Source organism: Drosophila montana, unplaced genomic scaffold (genome assembly GCF_035044405.1).
Source record: "Drosophila montana isolate Dmon_TW-CO22-7 unplaced genomic scaffold, ASM3504440v1 contig_3847_1, whole genome shotgun sequence".
NCBI lineage: Eukaryota > Metazoa > Arthropoda > Insecta > Diptera > Drosophilidae > Drosophila > Drosophila montana.
In genome coordinates this window covers 223,922-243,511 of record NW_026998719.1, presented here as the reverse complement: position 1 = coordinate 243,511, position 19,590 = coordinate 223,922, and the positions used below count along the sequence as shown (strand labels likewise).

Here is a 19,590-nt window from a genome sequence, read left to right as displayed (position 1 = left end):
ACTTGTCGATAGCATTGTGAGTGGCCTCAGCAACAGCTCCCGTTCCAATAAAAAAGTTTATTTCGCCAATAATAAATGAAAATTTGCGTAAAAACTGTTGTAACTCTCAGCAAAAGTGCCATTTGTTAAGTATTTCGTGAGGACATAAAATTTTTTCTTTTTTGTGGCAACAAACAGTGCCCACAAGGGATACACACGCTGTTGAGCAGAGACTGAGTCACGTCCAACCGAAACCAAAACAAAGGCAGACAACAAAGACAATGAATAAACTGCCAGGTGCCAATTTGGAATTTGTACGCGAGGATGATTTTGTTGAGTACTATATATTTCCCAAACTAACTGACGGCCCCGAGCACGATGAGGAGCAAGTGCGTCAGCAGTTGGAGCTAGTGCGTGCGGACTGCATGTCCATTGTGGAAAAGAAAGTCGCCGAACGCTGCTATATTTGGCATAAGGATGAATTTCAGCTGCTAGCACGCACGGGCACCGCCGAGGAACGCCTGCTCAACGAGGAAGACAACAAGGAGGAGGAGGAAGAGCATGCGGGCAAGTACATACTATTTATGCGCCTATATTTAGCTATAACAATTGGGCTCATTTTAGGTGTGCTGCCGCCCCATTTGCATGGCGTCACGCATTACGGCGACAACATTGGCGACGAGTGGTTCATTGTTTATCTCTTGAGCGAGCTCACCCGCTCTCGACCGGATTGCATAGGACGTGTCTGCGATGCTGACGGTGAATTTTTGCTCATCGAGGCCGCGGATGCTCTGCCCGACTGGGCCAGTCCGGAGACGTGTGAGCAACGTGTCTATATTGTGAATGGTGGGCTTCAGCTATTGCAGAACTCGACCAACACCAGCCAAAACAAGCGGCTGTCCATGGCTACTGCTGTGCAGCGTATACGTCTGAATCCCACGCTATACCGCTGTTCGCGCGATATACAGAACTGTATTGAGGCTCGTCTCCAGGAGTTTCAACCGGCACAGCCGCATATATCCATTCATCGACAAATTGTGGAGCTGCCACAAAACGCGGCACAGCTGCTTAAACAGCGACCGGGTCTGGTGGCGTCGGCTGTGCGTGCCTTCTGCGAACGGGATACTTTGGACACAAAGGCGCTGCGCACCATGCGATATTTTCCGCCAGAATCGCCACGCAAACGCACAAATGTGGCCTTCACACGATGTTTGTATGCCATGATAATGCATAGCCAGTATACACCAGAGCGCCGACTGGGCTGGCAGCTAACGGATGCCGTGGCCAATCCTGAGCGCTATAAGGAACAGCTGCTTGGTGTGAAGCTAGCCAGCGGCCTGGAAATACTGGCTAGCCAGGCGAAGCGTGCTGGCGAGCAGCTGGACGAGAAATCGCCCGCCTGGCGGTCGTATTTGCGCAGCTTGCAAGGCAAGGGTTACTTTCGGGACAACATTGATGGCAGCGCAGAGCATGAACGCCTACTAGCCACGGCCAAGGAGTACTTTAAGTGCAACCAGGAGCGCTTCCGCACTGCACCGTTGGTTGGCGCCGAAATAGTTGATTTGCTATTGCACACTGGTGAGGGCAGCGGCTCTGAAAAGCTGCGTGACGAGGAGAACAATCTGCTGCCCAGCGATGCGGATGACTGGCTGAATATCAGCGCCGAGGATCTGGATGCCATGCTGCAGCAGCGCTACGGCCCCCAGAAGCTATATAATCCCAATGGCGAGATGAATGCAGCAGAATTTACCAAGCAACTGTCTCAATTCTTAGACAGGCAGTCCAATTTTGAAGGCATCGAAGCACCGGGAGAGGCAGGCGATGAACTGGACTCAGACGATGATGAGCCACCGGCGCCGCCGGCAACCAGTGCAACTACCAGCAATGCCAAGGTCAAAAAGAACGCTTCGATGCGCAAGGCATGCAAGCGCAACTCCTTGATACAGTCCGATGAGCAGGACAGCACACATGTGCGCAATTTTCTAGACTTTGTGATACCAGAGGACAACTGGGATTCCAATTCCGAAATGAGCGACTATGCGGACGAGGAAGATCTTCAGCGCAACTTCGATGCGCTGTCTAACGCCAGCGGTGGCGGCGATGATAACTACCGTTTGGATCGTAACATTAAAGCGTACATGGAGCAAATGGATCGCGAGCTGGCTCAAACGACCGTGGGCAAGTCTTTCCATGGAAAGAGCAGCACAAGCAACAGCACCAGCACCTCGCAACACAACGCTGTCGATGATGATTTCGATGACATCGAGGACTTTGAGCCAATTAATATAAATGTTAACACGCTGCGAAATATGATGGACAGCTATAAATCGCAAATGGGAGGCGCAGGACCCGTATCCAATTTATTTAACGCCATGGGCGTAGGCATGTCGGCTGCGGAAACAGACGAGAAACCTAAGGATTTGTCAGAGTCAGCTGTTTAGGGCACAAACAGGAACGCATCATTTAGCATTTAAGATTACAATCGCATTATGGGCTTATCATTCAAATCGAAATATACATCTATATACATGTACATATGTGTGTGTGTGAATGCGTTATAATGATAAATGAAACAGTTTAAGCTAAACGCTAATCTTTGGATGCCGGCACAAAGTTGCCATAGTCGCGCCTGACCTGCATAGGCGGGCCGCCCTGCGGTGACTCATTGCGGCTCCTGTGCTGATAAGAACGTTCCGAAGTCCTATCTCCTCCTCCTCCCCCGCCGCCGCCGCCACCACCACCACGATCCCTTCGCGGATAAGCCTCATATCTATTGCGGCGTTGATCTGCAGATGGTTTTAAAGCGATTACATCGGATTTTCTACATTAAACAAATTTACGTACGTACCTCTGAAGCCGCGTTCGTTATTGCTATTGTGATTATTGTAACCGCCACCGCGTCTTTGCCAGCCACGATCGCCTCCTCTGCGCTGTCCGCCATTGTAACGATTATTATAAGGACTCGTATAGCCGGCACCTCCACCACTACTAGTGCTGCCGCCTACATCTGCTCCTCCTCGTTCTCCCCCACCGACTCCGCCACCACCACCACCGCTCATCCAATTATCAACCAGCGGCGGCTCCGGCTCTGGCTTAGAACAATGTGCCATAAATTCGGCATCGTCTGTTGTGTAGCGTGATGCAAATTCCGATTCGCATTCATCCAAAAAGCTAATATCTCTGTCCGAAAGTCGGTTGATTTTACGATTTGGATCAACCATTCTTGGAAACGTTTGTTGTTTACTGGCTAGTATGCTGATAGAAGAGCGAGGCAAAAATTCCTTAGAAGAATTCAAACTGAATTGTTGCGTGCAGGGCTGCAATATTTTGACAAATATTTTGTAAGAACGACAATTATGACCTGATTTGCGTTTCTCCTGATTTTTAGCAGGAAAATAATAGCTTACTTTTAACAAATTCTTTTAAATTTTCATACACTTCTGAGTTAACTAATGGGCTAACTACGGTAAATAGTAATACTGGGCTTGTTATCATTTTCGATTGAAAATTATAAGCCTGCCATAACTGATTGCTGCTGTTGGCTACAGTTTGCTCACATTACCTGTGAACAGCATACAGCGCCTGAGCAAAATTTGATACATGGCAAATGCAAATATCGTAAATAATGTATCGATATATCGGACCCCGAATACGATATTTGTAATACTGATTCAGTATTCTTAGTGAGATGCGGGAGTGTTTTGAGTGAAATGCAGATAATTTAAGCGATTGTAAATACTTGTACATGTAATTTATACTAAAGGCTCACAATAATGAGATAAACGCTGGACATGCCACTGCATCGCATCGACAGAACTAAACGAGCCATAAGCATAAGCACGCGGGTCAACGACCACAGACAACGTGCGCACCTTACGAGCTGGCCATGGAGCAACAGTCGTCTGTATCCATGCGCTGGTTGCGCCGCTACCGCGTATTCTACTTAATACTACTTTTCATCATTGCCATCCAGCTGTTTTTGGCCTACAAATCAGTTGACATTGATTTGACTGGGACACGGCGCACACAACGCGATATGCATGACTCGGAGGCGCCGCCACCAGAACCTGTAGCGCCACCAGCTCATGTCCAGGCGGCCGGAAAGAGCGCCCGCCTCACTTCTAGGGAATTGGGCTTTGAGCCCGAATGTGATATCAATGCCAAGGAAGCAATATCGGCACTGCAGCGTGCCAAGACGAAAGACTGCCGTCAACATATCGCCCATATAGCCTGTGCCATACAAGCTGGACGCTTCTATGCCACACATCTACAGAGTAGTTGTCCCGCGGGCAACCACACGGCCAATGTTTCGCTGGGTTGCTATCGCGACGAGAAGGAATCGCGCCTACTGGCCGGCTACTTTACCAGCTTCAAATCGTCCAATTCACCCAGTGGCTGTGTCGAGCTCTGCCTGCAATCTGGTTATCCGTATGCAGGCGTACAATACGCACGCGAATGCTTCTGCGGCTTTGACACTCCGCCCAGCTCCGCCAAACTGCCGGACTCCAGCTGCAACATGAAATGTTTGGGCAATGCCAAGGAAATCTGCGGTGGTTTCTTTGCCATGAATGTCTACGAAACGGGCATTGCAAGTGAGTGCATCCACATTTCTTTATATAATTGTCATTCTTATATAATAATCGAATCTGTTTGCAGAGTTTACCCCACAACTGGCCGCCAGCAGCCCAGCGCCGGGGGAGGAACAGCGCGTCCGCATTGCATTTCTGCTGACGCTTAACGGACGTGCACTGCGACAGGTACATCGACTGCTCCGAGCGCTGTATGCGCCCCAACACGTTTACTATATACACGTGGATGCGGTGAGTGAGCGGTGCGAGACGGCCACGCGGCCGGATTTAATAATTAAAGCGAGTTCAACAATTTGTGCTAATTGAGCGGAATTTGACGCCTCGCTGCTAAAGCAGCAAATTGTGGCTTATATTTATTTAAGATTGAATAATACAAGTATATGAACATGTGCCACAAAGCGACAGAAGGTATAGGAATAGTATGATATGATGATATATAGTACATATTTTGATTCTGTCTGCGCTAGTAATATATATATATATATCATTAACCCAAGCACAACTTAATCCAATAGCTCCTCAACTGCATTTAACAAGCTTTAGCTATCAATTATCAATTTATTTAAAAGATTCTTTTCCAACTTCACAGCGCCAGGATTATCTCTACCGCAAATTGTTGGAACTGGAACCCAAATTTCCCAATATACGTCTAGCACGCAAGCGCTTCTCGACAATTTGGGGCGGCGCCTCGCTGCTGACCATGCTGCTGCAGTGTATGCAGGATTTGCTGCAGTCCAACTGGGAGTGGGACTTTGTCATCAATCTGAGTGAAAGTGATTTTCCTGTCAAGACGCTGGACAAGCTTGTTGACTTTCTGAGCGCCAATCGCGACCGCAACTTTGTCAAGGGCCATGGCCGTGAGACGCAGCGTTTTATCCAGAAGCAGGGCCTGGACAAGACCTTCGTGGAGTGCGACACACACATGTGGCGCATAGGCGATCGCAAGCTGCCTGCCGGCATACAGGTGGACGGTGGTAGCGACTGGGTGGCACTCTCCCGTCCATTTGTCACCTACGTAACAAATCCAGCAAAGGATGATACCTTGTTGCAGGCACTCTTGCAACTGTTTCGACACACACTACTGCCAGCCGAATCATTCTTTCACACGGTGCTGCGCAACACACAGCATTGCCACAGCTATGTGGACAACAATCTGCATGTGACCAACTGGAAGCGCAAGCAAGGCTGCAAATGTCAATACAAGCATGTGGTGGACTGGTGCGGCTGCAGCCCCAACGACTTTAAGCCCGAGGATTGGGCGCGGCTGCTGGCCACGGAACAAAAGTCTCTATTCTTTGCGCGCAAATTCGAGCCGATTATCAATCAGGCGGTGCTTTTGCAGCTAGAGGAGTGGCTCTACGGGCCGTACACCAGCGAATATGCCAATCTGCATGGCTACTGGCAGTCGCTCTATCATCACGAGGATGCGCATGGCGCTGGCGATGATCTGGCGCGTACTGTTGGCGAAAGCCTGATGCGTCTCTCTGCGCAACAGGCCAAACTGCAACCACTGCAGCTGCTTGAGCTGACACATTACCTGCATCGGGATCAGTACAAGGGATTTTTGGTACGCTACAGCGTGCTGCGCGGAAATGGCTCAAGGGAGCTGCATCTGGAGACGCGCGTGCGACCCGTGCAGCACGGCAAAGTCGCAAAAAATACACGTTTCAGCAAGCGCCTACGAAACTTTGAGGTTTCCACCGATTTCGATCAGAAGGAGCAGGTGGCGCGCAACTTTGCCAAGCTACTGGGACCACACAGTGACCTATTGCTGAGCTACACATATCAGGGTGTGTCTGCCACACAGGATGCATCGCACTCGTACAATTTGACGCTGCTCTGGCTGGACCCATTGGGTCGGCTGCAGGACTTCAATGAGCTGCATGTGGAGGAGTCCCAAATCGATGTTATCAATCACTCCAAAACGCTGCTCAAGCATCCTCTCACGCCGGGCATATGGACAGCCAAGCTAATTGGACGCACTTCCATCTATGCGCAGCTCAAGTTTCTAGTCGCTCCGGTAGCCTATGCCAAAGGTGTGTCGCTGGAGACTGTGGCAGCTGCACGGGCCCAAAACGGCGGTCTAGCCGTGTCACTGCCCGAGGACTTTTCGTTGCCTGTGGAGTGGCAACAGCATCTGCCCAATGAGAACGACGTCATTGCGCTGCGCAAAGAAGCATTGGCTAATGCTGAATTCATTGGCCAACCATTGCACAATTGGATCGATCAGCTGGTCGGCAAATTCTTCCAGCTGCGTGAATCCTGCATTGCAGATGGAACAAATGAGCTGCACGAGTTGCCGCTATGTCGAGACACCGCCTGGAGCTCCCTGGCCGCGGACCCCAAGAGCGATATGGACGCGCTGCTCAAGCGTTGACAATAGGCCAGAGTCATATAATGTTGTTATAGCCATTTTCGAAAACGCTACCATTGATAATTTTTTAGTTATTCATTTTGTTGTGTAAATAGTTGTGAATGTCCTCATGTGTCTGTGTGTTGGTTTTTTAACCATCTGTCTACTATTCGTTTCAATACTTAAATGTCATAGTTCAAATAAGAATTTTAAACTCAGATATCTGCAATATTATGCTCAACGCACACAAACCTAAAAGCAGCCGATTGTCTACTTAGCCCTTGCATACGCTTCTATGTATTCCTTTCAGTAAATAATTGTTTAGTATTATATCTGGCGTTATGTGAGTAGCCTGAGATTAACAATTTTATGGGACTGTTTCAAGTCCCTTATGGAGAATGAAACCGATTTGTTTCCTTTTCTTTTGAGCCTAACTTTGAGATTAATGTGAAAATGTATATAATAACAAGTTTGACTAGATAGAATATCTACAATGTTATGTTATATAGTATAGTCCATTATAATTCAGTTTACTGATTGAGCCTATGCAAGGGCATCCGCATCGGATTTACCGTTTTAATCTTAAGTGTTTAGTTTTTCGCACTTTGCCACATTCGAACTTCTCTAATTCAGATTCTACAAATTTTTAACGCACCTTAAAATCTTTTTTCTTATAGAATGTTGTGATATATGTAAAATGAGAATGAGATTGGGACTTGCGATCGTTTGTAGTGTGAAAGTGAGTGTGAGCAAGTTTTTAAAAAGAGTATTACAAACAAATTGTTAGGGTTTAAGTAACTATGCGATGCAATTGTAACACTGGACATACATATATATCTCTAGCATGTAGTATAAACTTTGAACTATGCAACTATAAGATTCATTTTCATTTTGGCCGGAATTTCAATTGTTGAGCTCGCTTACTGTTATATGCATTTTATATATTTGTATGTTAGACTTAAATATTTAAAGCCAAGGCCATTTGTACTGCCGTTTGCTGTGCGAGCACATTTTAGATTAACAGATCCTCATCCGGATCCTCATCATCGAAATCATCATCGGCATCTGGCGTGTAGATGATGTTGCCCTCAGCCGTTTCGCTGGTGCTGCAATAGAAGGGACATATAACGAGACAAATAATTCATCAAGGACGCAACCAACCAACCGTTCATATGGCAATGTGAGCGCATTGCGCGCTACAACTTCATCCTCGTCCAGTTCGATCTTGAAGGTTCCGCCAGGATCAGATGATTTTACGGCTTCATCATGTGGCTGTATTTTTGTTGCAGCAGCTAAAGCAATCGTTTCGCCAGCGTCCAGCAGTGGCGTCACTTGGAACTCTGTCTTGCTGACTAGGCACGTGAAGCGTTTGTTGGTGACCCCGCCGCCCGGCTTGCGCGATATCAGCGACAACGTTGTATCCGTCTCTAGTCGTAGCACCAACTCCGACAGATACTCACACCCGGCTAGTATGTAGTCAGCGTCCGGGTGCTGCAAGTGCTGCGGTGACGCCCACAAGAACACGCGACGCACATGCTCGGAGCGCCGCAACTTATTGATGAAGTCGAAGATATAGGCGGGCGTCTGATAGCAGAGCAAATCTGCCAGCGTTGGCAGTATGATATTGCAGCCAGTTTTTGTTGCTGGCTCTGATTGGTTTAATTGATTGTTATTATTGTTGTTGCATTCGTTTAGCAGCGTCTCGAAGCTGGCCACGTGCTTCAGTTGCGTGCCAATTGGCAATGTCTTAATCTCCTTGCCCTCACCCTGCTCGTGAAGCAGGCTGCCAATGAACTTTAGCGCGATTCGTTCGCGATTTAGTTGGTCTGAAAAATATTATAATAAACACTGTGTTTTGGCGTCCTTTTGGTTTTGCTTACCAATTATAAGAATGACCTTTTGATTGGTCACAATAAGATTGGAAAGCATGGTGCATTTAGTTGTAATAAATTTAAAATTAAATTAAACTGCAGTTTGTGTTGTTGCTAACCGTTAGAGATGTCAGTATCATAGGGATATCGATATGTTGAGCAATCGATAGTTAGCTGTTAGTCGCGATAGTATTTATGCAGGTGCACAAATATATCGTTCATCTCTATAGACAGCTGATATTTGATACAGCCGCCTTTTTCCAAATGAGTAAACAATAATTACAATGCAAAATGTCGGGCCAGAAAGATAGATTACTAAGCGGATTAAAGGAAAGTGCAACCTTGAACTTGTGGCCTTTTTTGCCATATTCTGCTGGTGCCTTTAGCTGATAGTCGGTCATTGGCATTGCCGCGCGATGATTGCTGTTTGTTTGATCTCATTTGTTTGCTTTCTCTGCCGACGCCGACGTTTGCGCTGACGATGCGAAGCTGCCGTTCTTGTTGTGGTTTGCTTGGATCGTTCAGTTGTGGTTAATTTCGCGTCGTCTCTTGTGTTTTCGTTTTCGGCAGTCGCGTGCTCTACAAAAACAATAAATAACGTGGCGCTTGGTGCACCTTTCAGCGGATTTGCACACAATACCGTAAGTTATATTTTGTAATTTGAAGCCATGTTTAAAAGTCGCAATATAAACAAAAGAATGAGTGTATCATTAATATATCCAACAAGTGGTTGGCAGAGATTGTGTGCATGTATTGAATGAAGCTTGTGCTGCGTTAGATACGTAGAGCTTTCACGTGAAAGCTTTTCGCACAGCTTGCGGCGCTTTTCAGGGGAAATGCGTAGGCGTCGCTGCCTTTGCAGATATTTTCGGTGCTTCCATATGGTCGAGTTTAAGTACACCCTTAGCTCACTAGGCGACATCCTGCAAATAACGCAATTTGTTCAACAAGTGAAGACAGCTGCAAGAGAAATCAGATAAAAATAGTTGAAAGTTAATATTTTTTTTAATAAAAGTCTTCGAATCGCACGCCGTCACAGACGCCGCTTAAAATTCATAACAAACAGCAGCAGCAAAGAGGAAACAAGCGAAATTCTATTAAGCATACGCCATGCTGTTCTCGCTGGGTAAGTCACGGCAAGAGTGGGTGTTATGCATGTGTGTGTGTGTATGTGCGGTCAGCAGCTTTGTGCAATTATTATGCATAGAACATGTTATTAGCTAGCCGACACCTCAATTGAAATGCAGCTCAGAAATATTCCATTTCAATAAAGTCAAAGGAATGTACACCAATCACCCCCCCCCCCCCCCCCACGGTCATTGCTGCGTATGCCTAGCATATGAACAACAACAACAAGGTTGAGCTGCCCAATTGCATGCCAATTTCTATTAGCCAATAGCCAACACAGCTCGCTCTCAAATGTGCATTAAGTAAAAAAATTAAATTAAACTATTAGTTAAACAATTACCAGACTTTGTGACCATACGTGACCATACGCATTCAAAGCTTTTTAAACAGCTACCACTCGCATGAGAGTAATTTTGTTGCTGCTAAAGCTCTCCGCTGCCAACGTCGCGACGCGTCGCTTCGTCGCTGCGGACTCTGTGCAAAGCGCCTGCTCTGAATTCAGTTGCGCATTGCACTTGGTGGTGCACGGTTGTGATTTTCGTTGTATTGTTGTTGTTTCGTGTAGTGTCTCGGTGCTAGTGTCTTTCGAGTTACTGTTAATCATACGCAATTGCATGCAAATCAACACTAGACAAGTTGTTAGCAAGTGCAATTAGCCAGCGATTCGTGTATTGATTTTTAAGTGCAGAGTGAACACGCAATGTCAAAGGATTTAGATGTTGAGCAGGCGGCGCAGGCGACAATGACGACGACTTCGATTGAAGTCAAAGCTGAGCCTGTTGCTGTTGTCGAACTAACAACAACAACAAAAGCAGGCGCAGCAGCAGCGGGCGCAATACCAACAACAAATGTCGATAAGAGCAGCAAAGCGGCAGAGGAGCAAAAGCAGCAACCAGTGGCAGCAACAACAACAATAGCAGAACAAGCGCAGCCAACGGTTGCCGCCGTCGTCGAGGCGACCGCAAATAAAGGTACAACCACAACAACAACAACAGCAGCAGAGAATTTGGCTTTGGCTTTCAAAGTAAATCAACAACAACTCACGGCTCAACGTTTTAGTTTCGAATTAGTAAAAGTTATAATAAAACGCATACAATAGCCAGCCGGACGAACAGGACGGACAGGTGTATAAAGAAAGAAAAGCAAACACACACACACATGCAGAGAAGAAATAGAGGGGAAGCGAGAGTAATAGAGAGAGAGAGAGAGAGAGAGAGAGAAGTATGCGGCGCGAAAGAGTGCATTGCAAATGCATTACTATTGCTCATCCTCGTACTCCTCCTTTATCTGCGTGTCCCACTCCTCCTCGCTGCTCTGTGTTTGCCTAGTCATCTATGCGCATTCGCACCAAGTTAAATTTCACTTTAGTTTTTCAGCATTTCAGCTTTTTTTTTATGTTGCGCCGCTTTATTTATTTTACTTTTGCCGTTTTCAACTTTTTACGCTTTTCCAAAGTCATCGTCGTCGCATCTTCAAAAAGTTTTACTTTTTATGCGGATTATTTATTTCTTGCTTGTATTTTCTTTTGCCCATTACCTTCAAATTTTGCGCACGATCTGTTGCAACGCTTTGCTGGTCACCAAATAGCAACAATCCAACTGCAGCACGCCTGCTTAACTAACAGTCTATTAATTATAATGTGCACTTTAATTATCATTCAAATGGGGCTCTTCATTTCAATGCCCGAAAATATCGAGCCCCAAAATTTGTTGGTTGTATAACTGTGTGGCACGTGCCTTGTGGCAACAAGAAAAAAACAGCGTGTGCCCCATTTCACTTATCTCAGTTTATTCATGACTTTATTTGCAATTTGCTACAATTAAAAAAAAAAGAAACAAAACTCATTTGCATAAGACAAAAAAAAAAAACTTCAATTCAAGCGACTGATAAGTCAATGTTAAAAAAACTAACGTTATCTGAACATGGCTATCCCCAAGGTTCTTCTTAACTAGGCTACTATAGAGTACACACCTTTGTATACCTATTGTTCTTCTGTGACCTGGGTCCTATATTGCATACATTCCATTTAGTTCTGTTATTTATCTTACTCGAATAATCGGTTGAAAATTCATGTTCCACCATACTCTTAACATTAACATATATTATATATATAATCGGAAATAGAACTTTCGTATGAAAGCATTTCCAAGCCAAGCGTATTTAATTATCGGCGTGCGTAGATTGTCTTCTTTCTTGTCTTATTATGCCAAACATACCCTGCCCCCTTCAATTTAAACGAGAACACTTCAATTTATCGAAGAAGCGCAGAAATTTTTAATTCATTTGCAATTCTTTTTTTTCGTTTTTTTTGTTTTTTCCAATTTCCCCTCATCTCTGCAAACATCAAACAATATATACACGCTGAACAATGCTATTTAAAGCGATTTGGTATCATTTTGCCACTACAGAAGATTGTGGAGAACGGCTTCTAGACAATGTTTACATGGAGTGCTGATAAGAAGCTCGTAGCCGAGATACAGGCCGGGCTGCTCCACGTCTTATAATGTTAGACAGACAATTACAATAGCAGGTGCGGCAAGCATATAGTATTATAGGATAGTCCGGTCTACGGGCTTATATAGAGGGAGGGAGCGTAATCTAGTAATCGTACAGACACACACATACTCCGTATCAGAACGTGCTTGGTGCTTTGTTTAGACATCTTCTCAGTTTGCCGGCGACGCTGTTAAACGAGGCTGTGTTTATCGGTAGATCGCTGGAATTACAACTTGTTGCTGTTTGGCTTTTTGTTGAAATAAACTGAATTGGCTATGATATCATGTGTCAGCTATATACGCAGACTAGAAAATCAGCGAGAAGAAAATTGGTTTACTCTCGATTTTCTATGATAAAAATAAACAATAAACAAAATGAGTCATTTCATGAATATACATTTTTTGCAACATTTTTAATATTGCCGTAAAAAGTTGAAATAGTTTTTTTTTGTTCTGTACCCATTAAATAAATCTCTGACCTCAAAGAGTATATAAATTCTCGATCAGCTAGAGTTCTCCCATCTAATGCTCAGGTCAAAGAAAATGGTTAATTATCAATTTGGGGTATCTCCAAAATGCAAAAAAGCCAGATGAAAAGGCAGGCTAAAAAATGTTGGCTCGCATTTAAATGCGTCTTCTTAATGTTTATATTGTCTGTGGTATCTCCTACTCGACCTCTCTTACTTAATTTGCTTAATGCTATTAATTTATATTAGGCGACAACAAGTCCAATATGGATCCAGCGCTGATCAACTTTAAGGTGCTTTATGTGCTGACCCAGCTGTGCGGCCTGACGATGATTGTGCTGGTTGGCACCTGGATCGGGCAGCATTTTGGTGGCCTGGGCGGCACTGACAATCCCAGGCTGGAGTTCAACTGGCATCCACTCTTTATGACCATTGGCTTTATTTATTTATATGGCAATTGTGAGTAGCTGTTGGACCGGAAAAGGTGCCACTAACGGACCACTCCATGCACTTTTTTTAGCCATACTCGTCTATCGCGGCTTTCGCACCACGCGCAAGAAGACACTGAAGCTCACCCACGCTGGCATACACTTGGCCGCCTTCGTATTAACGGTGATTGCCCTGAAGACTGTATTCGATTCGCATAATCTGGTCGATCCGCCCATACCCAATATGTATTCGCTGCACTCGTGGCTGGGCCTGTCAGCGGTGATCATCTTCTGTCTGCAGTATGTGGCTGGATTTATGGCCTTCCTGGTGCCGGGCATGCGGGAGAACTACAAGATTGCCCTGATGCCGCTGCATATATATTTCGGTTTGTTTGGCTTCGTCCTGGCCATTGCCAGCGCCGTTATGGGTCTCACCGAGAAGGCCATCTTTACGCTGTAAGTTATTTGGTTAACTCTGTTTATAACTTGGTTAATACTTACCGGCTATCTGTGCTTAGGGGTGCCAACTATTCCACACTGCCCGCGGCTGCGGTGCTGACCAACATTATTGGCGTGCTGTATGTTATCTTTGGTGCGCTCGTTGTGTATTTGGCCACAGAGCCCTCGTATAAGCGGAAGGCTTTACCGGAGGATACCGCTCTGCTTTTTGGCACCGTAAATGAGTAAATTATGTCGACCCCAACCAACCAGCTGCAATCATTACTTAAGCTCAAAACTGTGCACAAAACTAAACAAACCCCAAAAAGGGGATTATATTAACCATGTGGTGCTTCGTTTTCGTTCTTCTCAAAAGCTATACGAAATGTTATGAAATGCATGTTTTAAATATAATAGTACATAATTTATAAATGATTTATATATTAATCTATATATATATATTATGTGTGACAGACAACAGTGTGAACTCCAATTTTATATGTTTACCCTCCAGATCATCTGTATTATACGAATATCTATATAAATATATCTATATGTAATATATCTAATGTTTAAAATACTGTTTGTCATTTTGAACTGATGGGCGATCAATGCCGGCTTAAACAATAAGAGCTCTAATTTGTACTTTTATTACTTTTTGTGAAGCAAGGACGATGTCGTTTAAAAACGACGAAAAAAAAGTAACAGGAAAGCAAGGTCGACGGGCCTTCCGACAAGAGATCTCTTATTTGTTCTGCTGATAAACTTCAAACTCAATTGAGACGGGATTAACCGATTGGGAAAAATTCACTCCGCTGTCAGAAATAAAACTGTTTATAGAATACGAGAGATTTCATATCATATTAAAATCTATTAGATATGACAAACATTTTTGTGCATGAATGAGAGTTATTGAGTTATAGTCTATTACTTCTTGTTATTAACATCGTCATCCGAGCTACCTGATGGTTCCAAATATAATATGTTGACATTGGAGTAACTGTTTCTATCCTGACCATCGGCGTCAACGATCTCAAAACTGTCGGAGTCTATTTCATCAATACACTGAAAGTTTAAGTCTTCATCCAGATCCACGAGGAACATGGGAATCTCGCCTACGATCTTCGCATTCGTTATGCCGTGATATTCACACTTGATGTCAAAGCGTTTCAATGTTAGGGCCGTACGTTCAGTGACCTGTATACGGCCGGCAACGCCGGCGAATGCCATGTGTGAGGCCATATTGACGGTGTGACCCCAGATGTCATAATGAGGGCGGGACATGCCCACAACACCAGCCACAGCCGGTCCATGCGAGATCCCTATTTTCAGTTGTCCGGGCATGGAGCCGCCATAGCTCATACTAAGATTGAGTATGGATATATCCTGCATTATGCGCAGCAAGTCGGCAGCAAAGTGGGCCAGGGTCAGGACACAGCTATCATCGGGTTCTAAAAGCGGATGAACGAAGCGGGATTGGTGAGCCCGCAAAGTTGAGTTATATTCAACTGCGAAAGCAAAAAGCGAATCTTAAATGAACAAATATCTTTTTATATGTACATATTTACTCAATTTGTTCTGTTTGCCATTTGTGTAGGATTTAGCCCGACTTGTCGACAATGGCATTGTGAGCGCACTGTCCATTTCGGGATCCACTTTCAGGCCACAGGCAGCCATATATGTCCAGCCCGTGACCTTGATCTTTTCCACCTTAAAATTCTGTATGTAGTTCGCCAATAGATCATCAAAAAGGCAAATATACTCATTGAGCACTCGCAAGCCCGTCTTTTCCGATTCAAAGTTTACAATGGTTGCGAACAGCACGGCGACCTTGTCGTAGGACTCGTAAAATAGTTCATCGGACACATCACGATTCAGGAACAAGTTAACCACATGGCTGGGCAAGATGTTGGCCATTATAATCTTTGCGTTCAGTTTGCTTTTTTCCGTTAGCATGTGCTTCTTCCTATGAAGCGACTTGTAGCTGTGGGAAAAGAGCTTGACAGTGAGATTGGAGCCGCAACCATATTTTCTTAAAATCTATTTAATTCAAACTACAAAACAAACACTTCAGAACAGGAAACATATCCTAAAGCATGAATAGCTGTCAATTTTTGGTGGAGACAGAGAATATTGGACCATACTTACTGATAGTTCACTGATTTGAGGTAGGTAACGTGCTGCTCCTTGATAAGAACCAATAAAGCAAATGCCAAGATGTACCAGATGCTCGCCAATTCCGATATCAGGCCCATATTCGTGGTCTGCACCCTACGCAAACTATGGTAAAATGTATGAACCGTAAGGATGTGCAGGATGCACATCATGGCGATTATCGCCGCTTTAAAGAACTGCGGCACACAAACAAAGAACATGGCTGTTAATACCATAATAACATTTTGGGTGGCCTCCTGTGTGGAATTCATTAAAATCATTCGAGGTCTTCAATGCAGCACTACCCACCCAAGGCTCGAAGGTCTCTCTATCCAAATCGTCGTCTGGCAGGCTTTTGGCACCACTCCTCTGCATTTGTTCCAATTTCAGCAGAACCTATTAAAGTTCAGAATACATAAGATTACATATAAACTATGCAATAAAAATAATGGACATACTTACCGTATTCAGGGTCGCCATTACATAGATTAGGATTATGCATATAATATACGTAAAGATGCGCAGGGTTAGATTCTCTTCCAACAGCTCTGCCAGCATGACGAGCCACTGATTCGCAAAGCATTTCGGTTCATATGTATTGGGAGAGTTGCTAAACTGTATCGCAATTTTCTTATAGAAGGCGAAGAAGCATATGATCATTATAGCTACGAGTAATAAAAGCAGTTTAAACACGAAGGGAGTTCTTCACATGCAACAGGAATCATATATGTATTAAAATATTTCAATATATGCATACATATGGGCAATCCAAGAAACACAAATATTTGATTAAACGTTGGAAGACAACAAATAGAAATTATATTTATCAGAAATAGCATCCAAAGTTTCTGCTTATTCTAATCACAATTATTTTCATATAATCTGGAAATTATCTCTGGCAAATTATCTTTTACGAGTAATTGACAAAAGCTGTCAATACTTGAAATTAAAATCATTTAAGTATGTTTTCTCTGATAAGATTACGTTAGATACGTTCTATTTTTTTGGTTTGTGATCAAGCTGGTTTTCCTGGAAACACCCATATGTATTTACATTTATGCTTACTTTGGTGGTATAAGGTTCTGAAAAAGGAATATTGTGGCGACGAAAAGTATAATGAGCAGACTGTATTTCAATAGTAAATTGGGCTCGTTAATGTAGTTCCATTCAACCTCACTATGGCGAAAGAGTCTCCAGAACGAGGATATATACGGTTTAAACATGTAATCTTCATTGCCCCTTTCAGTTCGATAAGAGAAATCGAAAATCTTTGCCAGTCTGTAATGCAAATATACATATATATATTTATATATATAAAGTAAATTTGATGGGTTGCACTTACTGTATCCCGTCGACAGGCATGTACTCGACCTTTTCGAGCATACCTTCATGGGTTTTTTCCCGAATCTCATCGGTTGTATCATAATCTTTGTCACTGGTGACACGCGATGAAGAGGCGACCGAATATTCCGATATGGAAATGTAGCTAAAGGTGACTGCCTTGATTGTAAATTTACGTGGCTGTGGGCCTATCAAATATGTAACAATATCTGCCTTCTGTAAAATAGGATCCTTTTTGGCCAGAAAGGTGCCCTCATCATAGAAATATTCGTTATGCAGAAAATCGAGCGTTGTTTGGGAGACATGCACCTTGCCCGGCATGCCCAACGATTCCAGACGATAAGCGATATCCACATCGCGGGACCATATGTCATACTGCCACTTGATGCGACCTATGATGGCCGTAAATACCTCGCCGGAGTGTACGGCAATTCGAATGTCAATGTTCAAGCCATAAATCTCACGTAAAGTCTCAATCACATTGATCATGTCCAGAGCGAGGCTTAGACAGGAATTGGCATGCGTATGACTGGGCTCTTGTATGCCCGAGACACAGGTGAAGCTATTGCCCAGAAACTTGATGCGCAGCACTTCGTTCTTTTCTGCTGCCTGCTCGAAACCGACAAAGATGTCGTGGAGAAACTTAACGATTTCCTTCACATTCATGCGTGTGGTTAAGTGCGTATAATTGACCATATCAGCGACTAGTATGGAAACATCCGAGTGCAATTCTATGAACAGAATGCTGCGAATAGGTTTGAAATTTATGTGAGTTTAGACATTCAGTTATATACAAACAGTGGAGTTAGAAAATGAGTGCCGATACGCTGGTCCTCGATACGTTTGTGGATCTCCTGCAGCAATGTATCGACAATATCTGCTGGTAGTATCGTTTGCATCATGTCCTTCTCCTTTTGCATGGCCGCCTGAAATATAGAATAGAACATTTAGATCTGTTCCCATATGATTTATAGGCTTGACCTTAAGTAGGAAATTCTGATGCAGCAGCTGGTAGCGTCTTAATAGCATTTGCCTTAGATGGTACTCCATGAAAATGCGAAATGCCTCCATCAGAATGTTTAGCGAGATTAGATAAATGGCATAGCATCCATGCAGGGCCCATGTCAGTTCTTCAGAAATGGTCAAGCTTGAGACAATAAAGTAGAAAATATATAAAACGGACACTGCGATGCCAAGCAGCGAGGGTATCCCATAAAAGGCAATTGGCAGAAAAAAATACACCGATATAACAATGATGTGATCGTAGGAACTCTTTATATGCATATCAGTTTTATCGCCCATGAACATAAGGAAGGTATCTGATCAATTAATGTGAATAAGATAACATGTTAGAACAATTAAATCGGTTCGAACCGACTGCTCAATACTCTGTTCACAGTGCTATAAAAAAAACAGGACGAGAAGAGTGAGAAATGTAAGTTTTGATGGGAGCTTTAATTAAAGTCCAATCTTTTAACAGAGAACATATTTCTCCGGGTTAGATCAATTTACTCATTTATACTATGTGATCAGTGTATATATAATTAGACTCAAATTCAACTTGATATACCCATAAACGTCACAAGCAAGGCGGCAATGCAGCTGGCAAGATTATTCCATAGTGCAAAGTGTGTATATTGTGATTTGTTCTTAAAACAAATCAAAAGTATGAGGGGCAGCAAGATCATGAGTATTACATATGGCATAGATACCCAAACGGTGCACTGCAAAGGTGTAGCTCGTGTTATACTGCCCAGCACTGCCAAAGGACTTAACTCACTTTGGAAAAGGCAAACTGAATTAGGATGTGTATGGCAAACAGCAGCTCCATGATGAATAAAAACAGCGACAGGTTGATCACGGTCAGACGCTGGATATAACGATTATAGCATGCCTCCATGTCCAGATCTTTGCATTTTTTCTGTGAGACGGCATATCAGTTTATACTAGACTATTTTTAGTCTAGTAATAGACTCACGCGCAAGTGAACCCACTCCCTGCCCTTACTATAGGCCAGCTCATTGTCTGTTGCATCAGATTCCATTGCAGCATTGTGAATATGCGAGCTATGAGAGTCCATGACATCCGGCTGGTTTAAAAAGTCTTTTTTGATTCCTGTATTAGTTATCACACTTGAAATTGACTTACAAAGCTGCGACTACTTGCTATAAACAAGTAAATAATACTTATTTCGTGGAAAACCTTGTTCCATACAATAATGGATTTTCTACCAATTCTTCCTATGGAAATATATGATATAAAAGTCTGATGTTGATAATATCGAGGCCCATTCTTTTTCTTACTAAATTTGGGTTCTTGGCCGATCGTTCCTATAGCGGCTATACGA

General features: G+C 43.8%; 6 protein-coding genes across 9 annotated transcripts; 3 read left to right on the top strand and 3 right to left on the bottom strand.

Moving 5' to 3' along the window:
- Nucleotides 1–24: 24 nt before the first annotated feature.
- Nucleotides 25–2,512, top strand: ecd (ecdysoneless). Of its 2 annotated transcripts, XM_064696425.1 has the most exons (2): nt 26–546; nt 604–2,512. In XM_064696425.1, the coding sequence occupies exons 1-2, from the start codon at nt 261–263 to the stop codon at nt 2,418–2,420; spliced, it is 2,103 nt and encodes a 700-aa protein (XP_064552495.1). In that variant the 5' UTR covers nt 26–260; the 3' UTR covers nt 2,421–2,512. The 2 variants fall into 2 exon arrangements, with proteins under 2 accessions (XP_064552494.1, XP_064552495.1); XM_064696424.1 differs by having other exon boundaries at nt 25–2,512.
- LOC135438204 (heterogeneous nuclear ribonucleoprotein 87F) lies at nt 2,288–3,499 on the bottom strand. Its single transcript, XM_064696428.1, has 3 exons — nt 3,387–3,499; nt 2,828–3,296; nt 2,288–2,765 (listed from the first exon to the last, which is right to left on the bottom strand). Exons 2-3 carry the CDS (start codon nt 3,198–3,200, stop codon nt 2,569–2,571), a joined length of 570 nt encoding a protein of 189 aa, XP_064552498.1. The 5' UTR covers nt 3,201–3,296; nt 3,387–3,499; the 3' UTR covers nt 2,288–2,568.
- A 140-nt stretch (nt 3,500–3,639) lies between these two features.
- Nucleotides 3,640–7,798, top strand: oxt (Xylosyltransferase oxt). The gene is made up of 3 exons (XM_064696437.1): nt 3,640–4,571; nt 4,636–4,799; nt 5,158–7,798. Exons 1-3 carry the CDS (start codon nt 3,866–3,868, stop codon nt 6,943–6,945), a joined length of 2,658 nt encoding a protein of 885 aa, XP_064552507.1. The 5' UTR covers nt 3,640–3,865; the 3' UTR covers nt 6,946–7,798.
- A 43-nt stretch (nt 7,799–7,841) lies between these two features.
- Nucleotides 7,842–8,949, bottom strand: Elp5 (Elongator complex protein 5). The gene is made up of 3 exons (XM_064696443.1): nt 8,802–8,949; nt 8,087–8,747; nt 7,842–8,027 (listed from the first exon to the last, which is right to left on the bottom strand). Exons 1-3 carry the CDS (start codon nt 8,848–8,850, stop codon nt 7,934–7,936), a joined length of 804 nt encoding a protein of 267 aa, XP_064552513.1. The 5' UTR covers nt 8,851–8,949; the 3' UTR covers nt 7,842–7,933.
- Nucleotides 8,950–9,283: 334 nt separating this feature from the next.
- On the top strand, nt 9,284–14,326 carry LOC135438212 (plasma membrane ascorbate-dependent reductase CYBRD1). 3 transcript variants are annotated; one of them, XM_064696442.1, is made up of 4 exons: nt 9,284–9,433; nt 13,132–13,341; nt 13,403–13,766; nt 13,829–14,326. In XM_064696442.1, exons 2-4 carry the CDS (start codon nt 13,149–13,151, stop codon nt 13,995–13,997), a joined length of 726 nt encoding a protein of 241 aa, XP_064552512.1. In that variant the 5' UTR covers nt 9,284–9,433; nt 13,132–13,148; the 3' UTR covers nt 13,998–14,326. The 3 variants fall into 3 exon arrangements, with proteins under 3 accessions (XP_064552512.1, XP_064552511.1, XP_064552510.1); XM_064696441.1 differs by lacking the exon at nt 9,284–9,433 and adding an exon at nt 9,888–9,918; XM_064696440.1 differs by lacking the exon at nt 9,284–9,433 and adding an exon at nt 10,427–10,891.
- Nucleotides 14,327–14,599: 273 nt separating this feature from the next.
- LOC135438209 (adenylyl cyclase X E-like) lies at nt 14,600–19,454 on the bottom strand. Its single transcript, XM_064696436.1, has 13 exons — nt 19,392–19,454; nt 19,222–19,332; nt 19,024–19,164; nt 18,814–18,967; nt 18,225–18,562; nt 18,042–18,169; nt 17,245–17,988; nt 16,968–17,180; nt 16,365–16,605; nt 16,212–16,298; nt 15,897–16,159; nt 15,317–15,732; nt 14,600–15,256 (listed from the first exon to the last, which is right to left on the bottom strand). The coding sequence occupies exons 2-13, from the start codon at nt 19,321–19,323 to the stop codon at nt 14,676–14,678; spliced, it is 3,408 nt and encodes a 1,135-aa protein (XP_064552506.1). The 5' UTR covers nt 19,324–19,332; nt 19,392–19,454; the 3' UTR covers nt 14,600–14,675.
- Between the last annotated feature and the right edge of the window lie 136 nt (nt 19,455–19,590).